The 8,447-nt window shown below is 36.5% G+C and overlaps 1 protein-coding gene across 10 annotated transcripts; it reads right to left on the bottom strand.

Annotated features, from left to right (window-relative positions):
- LOC102609420 (BTB/POZ domain-containing protein NPY2) lies at window positions 1–5,780 on the bottom strand. Of its 10 annotated transcripts, none has more exons than XM_052432987.1 (7): window positions 5,059–5,490; window positions 4,000–4,531; window positions 3,722–3,818; window positions 2,407–2,476; window positions 1,120–2,295; window positions 991–1,026; window positions 1–866 (listed from the first exon to the last, which is right to left on the bottom strand). In XM_052432987.1, exons 3-7 carry the CDS (start codon window positions 3,781–3,783, stop codon window positions 315–317), a joined length of 1,896 nt encoding a protein of 631 aa, XP_052288947.1. In that variant the 5' UTR covers window positions 3,784–3,818; window positions 4,000–4,531; window positions 5,059–5,490; the 3' UTR covers window positions 1–314. The 10 variants fall into 10 exon arrangements, with proteins under 10 accessions (XP_052288947.1, XP_052288949.1, XP_052288950.1 ...); XM_052432989.1 differs by having other exon boundaries at window positions 4,499–4,531; XM_052432990.1 differs by having other exon boundaries at window positions 4,515–4,531.
- Window positions 5,781–8,447: the final 2,667 nt, after the last annotated feature.

The following is an 8,447-nucleotide window of genomic DNA, read 5'->3' as shown; positions in this document are numbered from 1 at the left end:
TTAAAGTGAAAAAGTTGCGTAATGGGCTATATGTGTGGAAGCCAAGTCAGCTGTCACAAGCGATAATGCTGAGAAATGTGACATTACAAAATTAGTGGAGGCTCGCCTCTTGATTTATGCATCTGCTTCTACAAGTTTCTGCACAACCCAGCTGCAAAATGAACTTCCAACTTTTTCTTACAGACTATATATGATCTGTTTTGCTTAGTTTTAAACATAAACACTAGTTTCTGAAGTTGCTGATGTCATTTTAGAGTGGTCAAAGCTCAAAAGAGACCAACAGGAAAAAGCAACTCTTATGTAAATTGACTCTACTAAGAAACTGAATTCCTTCTGTTTCTGGAAGGTGTGGATTTAGTTTCTTCCAGGATGGCAGAACCGAGACTCTCTGATGAATCTGAGCCACTGTTTTCACCTTGTCCTCCTTTGCTTGTAAAGAGCTTTGCAAAGATCTTCTTAGACTTGAGCAACCCTTTCATTTTAGTTATGGCAGCCTTGTCACTTCCATTTCTCTCACTCCCTCCCACTCCATTGCTTAACCTTAAGGCAGCTAGCTCCCCTTTTAGGGCTTTCAGCTCCTCAGCTGTGGCTACAGCATCCCAATCTTCCTCTGGATTGGTTGCTGCTGACCTTGAGCTCCTACGAGAACCATTGTTTAAATCCTTCAGACCTCTAGGTAGGTCAGGAGTGCTACTGCCCGACGCGGCAGCCACCCTGACTTGCTCGAAAAAGAGTACCTGCACAACAACACGTAATGGAAGTCTCTCATTTTGGACAGCATGCATGCAGGCATCAACTGATAGCTTCCTGCAGTCCATCAGCTTGCATATTTTCTTCCTTTCGCTCTTGCTAATTGCTTGATGCTCCTGCATCAGGGCACAGTTTAGGATGTAATCAGCAACTATGTAATGATGTCCTAACTTTTTTTGTCACAACTAATATACCTAAATTAGTCAAGTGCAACAGCCATTAATAGAGGTCAAAACTTACACCATGAAAATCCAAATACAAAGAAATGTTATATTCCTGAAAATGCAAGAGCAAACAGGACATTGTAGGTCACAAAAATACTAACTGCATGTGCACAACGAGTAAACAAACCTTTCAAACAACTCTTACCATGAGGTACATATCAATGGCCCGGTAAAGCCCATCATGAGTGGGCCTGGAGATACCTGACACCAACTTGGCAAGATCAACAAATTTTGCTACAGGTAGATTGTGATCCTTTGCAATTTCAGTGAGGTACCCATCCATAAGTTTTGCCACCATTAGCTTGGAAGCATCAGATAAAACACCCGGTCTTCTTATCTCTACAACCTCGTGTTCTTCTGGTACATCAGTTTCAGCGTTCTTATCTTGCATCAAAAACTCTTCAATTATTTTGTGCACCATGTCAACATCATACATAGTACTTTCCCCTTCAGGTGCTCTTATCAAAATATCATTTACAGAGGCCTCCTCTAGTTGCTGTCCTATTCTTCTAACCAGCTGCGCCTTGACCATATCTCCCGAATCTACGATAATGGCTGCTTTCAACAACTTGAGCAAGAAACTGCAAGAGACGCTGCCTTTCTCGGCAGGCAACAGCCATACAACTGCATCAACAATGGATCGGTACTTTCCCACATTTCCAGATTGGATCATACCCTTGCTGAAGCCTGATAACCTTCTGTAAGCATAAGCTTTCAAGGCCTCGCCAATCACTTCATTAGAAAGTATGGCTTTGGTTTTAATAGTCATTATGCAGCGCTTATAAAAATCAATCTCAAGCTCACACAAATCCTCAACCCACCAGTCCTTTGGCACTGCTCGTGTTCTGACACCATTCCAGTTTGGATCATTCCCATTTTCCTCTGGAAGTTTCTTGCGGTTGTACGTGTATGACCAGTCAACTTTAGACACATCAACACAGGCCTTGGTAGCTATGGCTTCAATGCAATGGCTGGCTACCTTCAGTTCCTCAGACATTGGTAACAGAGACTTGGTTGTCTGTAGAACAATGATTGAATCTTTCCAACTGCGTAAAATGCTAGAGCTGATGAAGACATCAATCTTGTAAACGAAATTCCCTTTCTCAACACTTTCATGCATTCCCAGGTACTCGGCTGCACATCGAGCCGCCACAACATTGTATGCATTGAGGGTAACAGTCATGCCGTAACAGAATTTGGCACAAGTCTCAAATGCAGAAGGCCCACCAGGAATATCAGAAATGTCAACTTCGTTGTTGTTGGCTTCATTGGCGGTTGCTACCAACTTCTGCAAGCAGGCACTTTTTGACAGCAGGGGAAACTGCAAACCATTTTTTTTTTCATTTTCTTAGTCGCATAAGATGAGCATATGCTCTACAAAGCATACAAAAGCATATACTACAAGGCCCTTTCGGGTAAAAAGACATCATACCTTATGCAGATGAAACTTTATGTCATCGACAACAACAATAACATCAGTCGCCAACTCACTTGCAGCGTACCTGTGAACAAATATTTTCTTCATGCTGTTACCAAAATCTCTCCATAATTACACAAAAATATGATGAACTAGGTAAACCGAAAATTAATATAAGGAATAAAGTGCATCTAATTTCTTCAACCTCCCTCCAAATAAATAAATAAATAAATTCGACCTTCAATTATTTTCTTGCAAAGCTTAACTTTATAAGGTGAAAGAGGTTATCGGAGATGACTCTGAAAGCATTTTATCTAATGCCCACATCAAAGAATCGGATTATAGTGAATTACTAAAGTGAAATAAAAACAAAGGTTTTGAGTAAATTTGACAATTTGAGAAAGATGAAGCAATGATTTCCCAAGTTTCCATCAGCATTATTAGTTTTCATATAAGCATCACAATTTAAAAGGAGAGTTTACAATCATAACAGTCATACTTACTGGTCAGCATTCCCAAAGAAGAATAAATTTTATGTGCACTTGTAGGACTGAGGTGAAACAACCATTCCTGATATAAATCAAACAGAACATACGGGGTTGACATGCCTCATAATGCTTTTATACCTAGTTTTAGCATCAATCTACAAGCTCCCTGACATTGTATACATACAATGTTGGAGGCAATCATCGAACAAATGAAATGGTTAAAAGATAAATTCTTATTTCCTTAGTAGTGTCAGTCATCTTATATGAATGTCTAAGATTCCGACATATCCAGGTAACAAAATAGTGCCAGTAGATGATTAAATTTGAGCTACATAAAACCAATACCAGGTTTTCTGTTCCAACAATGGAAACAGAAACATCTACAGTTCTCAGGGGATATTGATCTGGAAAAGTGACAAATGCTTGAAGCAGGAACAATCTCCTCTTTGAGTATCAAGATACTGACCATAACATTTCAAATCTTAATATTCCTGAAAAAGGGCCTGATACTGACAAGGTACATACAGGCGTTTAAGAAGGCAAACCCAGCATCAAAGCTGGTCAATATTGTATTATAAGGCAATAGGAAAATAATAAGACACGACGTTCCAGAAAAGACTCGGAAATCATACCATCCATATAGCAAAAATAATAAAAGCACCTTGTTAAGCAACAACAAATTGAGAAAGGTACTAGAACGGAACATTCAATTTCAATGAACAGAAAAGCAGCTGAAAACCATACACTAAGATTTATGCAGAAGGAACCGAAATGCATCCAGCAAATCTGAGAGCTAGGGGAAAAAAATAATACAGAGAAAGTAAGGCACCAAGAGATCTCACCTAACATTATTCCCATCAGCCTGAAAAGAGTCCGGCTTTGATCCAAGCTTCATAAACTTCATCTTGCCAAGCAAATGATGTACTTCTTCTTCGACACCTGAAAAACGAACCTTTCGCACTACTCAGCTTTCCACTTCTAAATCAAACAACTCACACTCACTACAGCATAGCCAAGTAAAACACACATTACACAAATCGAGGAAAATTTTCCAGGAATGGAATGAGAATTCCCCAGTTGTGGGGACCAAATTTGTGAATGACCAACTATTTGGGCTTACAGAGAGTAAAGGATCCAAAGAAGGGTAGGGATATATGCCGTGAAGAGTATGACCGAATCTTGACAGCAATCGAGGCAAGGAGTCCAAATAAGATAAAGGAATAGATAATTGGGGGGTTTGAGTAATTTTTTAACAAAAGGTTCTCTTCAATGGCAAGAGAGCCAAAGAAGAGATTGTTTCCTTGGGTGGTGGCAAAGCCCACGGAGTCCGGGCTCAACCGGTTAGCTCAGGAGACATAGCCAACAGACTCTTAACACTAAATAATTATCACCATCTACACTAAACAATTCTCAAAACCCAGAGACACCCCACAAGCACAAATCTGACTCCACCTCACTAACTAATTGTTTATCATTTGAGTTCTGGTTACTCTGTTTCTTTGTTTTGCCTTTTAAAAAAGCTTGTAAAGATTCATGCCACCAAGACCAATTGAGTTACTTTAAAGCTTCAAGTTCCAAACTTGAAATATACAAATCAATGTGTATATATAATTATATACATAATGTTTTCCCAACCGTTGAAGTTTGAAAGCCTGCAACGGAAAACAGCATCTTGGTATCAGCTTAGGGAATCACCAAAACGGTAGACAACAAGCATCTATCTTTATGTGGGCATAAATGAGAAAGATCACAATAGAAATTAAAATTATAGCAGTAATCAACTATCAAATATTAACTACCGAACAACCATATGACTAAAATATGAACTGTGATCAGAGAAATCTACCAGAATATTCAGAGGAATCTAGTTAAATAATAAGCCAAAAGATCATATTGTACTGTTATAATAAGCATAAACCCTAAATCCCCACATGTAGAAGCCCCATTATCAAACTTCAAGTTGGTTTAAACAAAAAGGACAGTCCCCAAAAGCCACTCTCCGTGCAAACCCCAACACAACCCAAGACCCTATTTCTCAAATCTGCAAAAGCCTTCAGCATTGCTTCCTAACTTCTAACTCTAGCGTAAAAATAAAACAAACCCATTTCAAATTTGGTAATTTCAACAACACCCACCAAAGAATAAATTAAAAAAAAAAAAAGAAGAAGGAAAAACGTACCAAGAAATCTACACCACTATTGCTGTAGCTTTGCTTGTTTCACTATACTAAGTGAGGAAGAACAATGACATTACATAATGGGCCATGCCTGAACACTAACTCACTGAGTACTAATTACTAAACCCACTATGAGAGAAAAAGAAAGAAGGGGAAAAGAAAAAATACAAATTTACTCAAAAACCGCCAAAAGCTAAAGAAACAAGTACCCACAAATGCCCATCAGTTTGTTTCTGAAAGAACCAGAACTTTTTTTCTTTATTTAACGCTAAAAGCAAGTACTTGGAAATGTTTTATCAGTCTTGTGAGAACACACAGCACTTCTACTGCTTACTTTATGCAACAAAAGAAAAATGAGAACTTTTTTGTGAGCTGTGTGAGAAAGTGAAAATAAATTCATTTAATTTTGGGAGGTTCTGGTATTAAGAGAGTGAGTTGAATACATTGCTCAATAACGTACGCCAAAACTGACAACACGGCTAGCTTGTTGCCTGCAGCTGCTTTTATTAATTAATTGACAGCCCTTTGCTTGCAGCCTAATCAACCCATCACCCCCTTGCTCCTTCTTCAGTCTAATTAGAACTGAAGACTCATCTCACCAGTCCGTCAGTCACCACCTCAGGGTGTCCAATAAGTCTCACTAAACTCTGCAGGTTACTTAAAATTGGGAATTTTTTTTTTCCTCTGTTGAAATTTTAATATTTTAGGATTTTTTCTATAATTTTCTTAATAATATATCATGCGAGGCACAAGGAATTTTAGATGTATTTATCTATTAAGAATAATGTGTACAACATTATAAGTTGATACAGATAATTTTGTGAAGGCGTCTCTTTTGCATTCGTCTATGTCACATTGTGATATTTTAATTTGAGCCCCTACTTACAGTAACAATTTGCTTGTAAATCGATCTCAATACCTTATTATACACTACTATTTACGTCGTTGAATAAAATTCTTGTCTGCGCTTCAAAAAGAAAACGTGTGAGTGAAAGAAAAGGTTAATTCTAGTTCCATACTCTTTTATCTCTTTATTATAAACGTGCCTATGACTTGCTCGTGTATAATTGATTCCGTTTGGTTCAATCGGGAGCATGCATTATTCATATACTTAAATTCAAGCCGATCATGATGATTTGCTTAGCCGTTCTGTTCAAACTTTTTTGTTCTTCTTAGGAAGAATTATAACTATAGCTACAGCTAGGCTACAGGTATAGCTCATATCAGGATCATGATGAACTCAACGGCTGAATCGACCTTCATTCAATAGCCAAACCTAACATCCTGTTAGGGTTTTACAGCTTGTACACTCGTTTGTAACAAAACCTAGCTTGGCTGTCTCATCATTTTTCTCATTTTTTACTGTATACTTTTCCAAAAGGTCCTCTCTTATTAGGTTTACAGACTAAATTCACACCGATGTAATAAGTGTTTATAGGGAATGGCGAATTTTTAGATGGGACTCAAATTCATTATCTACAACGGTGCACTTATACGTTATCTATGTGTCCATGAGCCCATCTAATAAAATTTAAACACCTTAATTTCACAATATATATGTGTGAAATAGTTTCTTAAAAGAACTAAAGAGGAGAGAGATCTTAATCCCCCACCAGTCACCTGGGTTCAAAAGAGATATTCTTGTTAATGCATAGAACAGCTCAGAGTGAAGTTCTAATTAATTAGCATTGATTATTTAATTAGCTGCAGATTAATTTGCAAAAGAGATTCTCGATGACCTTTATATGACGTCTTGCATGATCAAGCTCTGTACAAATATGCATGTGCTTTGCATTTGCATGTGCCCATGAGTGAGTGAGAGAGAGTCTTAAGCCAATTTTACTAATCACAATTGGCGCAAGCAAGAATCATTTGCCATTCATAATAATTAAAAAAAAAAAGCAAAGAAACAGCATATGATGTTCGTAATAAGATTAGCAAGAACATTTCATATTCTCACTAGAGCACTTCCCAATAAAAGTGCTAGATTTCTTTGCAATTACATATATAATAATATAAAATCACATTTTTTCGGCCACCCTATTGTCTCTTTCCTTTGAACACTGCGGGGGTTTATTAATTCTCTTTGTCAAAATAGCATAAACATAACAAATACCGATGCCCATACATGTATAAACAGGAAAATTACTTCACGTAATTCGGTGGAGTGTAATCTATTTTCATGAATAAACTAAAAGATGTAGTTCTCATCATAAACCCTAAAATAAAAAATTTATTTATTGTTGTGCGAATTTGAGTCATTGCTGACTGTAATGCTTCGTAAATTAATATTCTATCTTGAATGAAAAGAAAGGGGGAAAAAAAAGAACAAGAAAAAGGATTCCTTAAGAAACACTTGATTCCTTATTCTCTACGCCAAATCTTCAGATTATATGCCAAAATTCAAAAGAAAAATTAAATGTTTAAATTAGCCGAAAGTCCCATTTTGTGGAGGGATGCTCGATATGAAATAGTCAACGATTTATTGTCACGCGGGGTGTTTTTAAAGGTCCCACCTACGTGCCTAATCTTGATCACTTGAATCTCAATTCTCAATGCATATATATTAAGAGTGTTTTTAGTGTTTAATCTATCCAATCTAATTAATTTACACATTAAACATGAATCACGTAGATCGAGTAGTGATAAGTTCACCGTGACAAATGTTTACAGATAAATATTAAATAGAGAATACATGATATGATCACAAAACTTGTCCATATAAAACTATAGATCTTACTTTCTGTTTAGTGTTTACAGGAAAATTTCTAATGACGACAAGGAACTTTACAAAATTTTACCCATTTCATTGTTAATTTTACATTTTAACCCTTTTAAGTTTAATGACAACTTTATGACCTAACCTCCTCAAATTTATAGTTTCTCCATTATGACTCCCTATGGGCTAAAATCCTAATTATGCCACTAGTTAATGGATTCCGTTATTATAAAGATAACCGATGTCTTGATTAACATGATTACAAAAATGTGCACCTAACAAATCCTTGAAGAGTTACATAGGTTCGCATATATAAGAATTTTTTTTTTTCCCTTTCTGTTTGGACAAATATAAATTTTGATTATGAAATAATGATCTTTCTGACTAGCATGGACATCCCAAATATTGAGGAAATCATCTCAACATGTACAAACTACTCATAATTAGTGTGTCCAACTATGCCAATTGCCAAGTAGGGAGAAAAAATATAATAAAATGAGAAAAAGAAAAAGAAAAACAACTCATAGGAGAGACAATGTAGCAACATAATAAAGTGAGAGAATCCAGAAATTGGGTAAATGTCTAAGTTTTTGTTTTATAAGATCAGAACAATTATCTTGCAGTTCGTACTTTCTCCATATTTTGCCCACATAATTGAATTTAAATTGCAATT

This window comes from Citrus sinensis, chromosome 8 (genome assembly GCF_022201045.2).
Source record: "Citrus sinensis cultivar Valencia sweet orange chromosome 8, DVS_A1.0, whole genome shotgun sequence".
In the NCBI taxonomy this organism is placed as follows: Eukaryota; Viridiplantae; Streptophyta; class Magnoliopsida; order Sapindales; family Rutaceae; genus Citrus; species Citrus sinensis.
The sequence above is the reverse complement of the archived record's forward strand: the minus strand, read 5'-3'. Positions and strand labels throughout refer to the sequence as shown.

Bases quoted from the DNA above. Each gene is read 5' to 3' on its own strand.
- LOC102609420 (XM_052432984.1), bottom strand. From the start codon at position 4,812: ATGTGGGGATTTAGGGTTTATGCTTATTATAACA. The intron at 2,477-3,721 runs GTGAGATCTCTT...ATTTGTTCACAG, and splicing joins GCTGATGGGAATAATGTTAG to GTACGCTGCAAGTGAGTTGG. The intron at 1,027-1,119 runs GTAAGAGTTGTT...TTGCATTTTCAG, and splicing joins CCATTGATATGTACCTCATG to GAATATAACATTTCTTTGTA.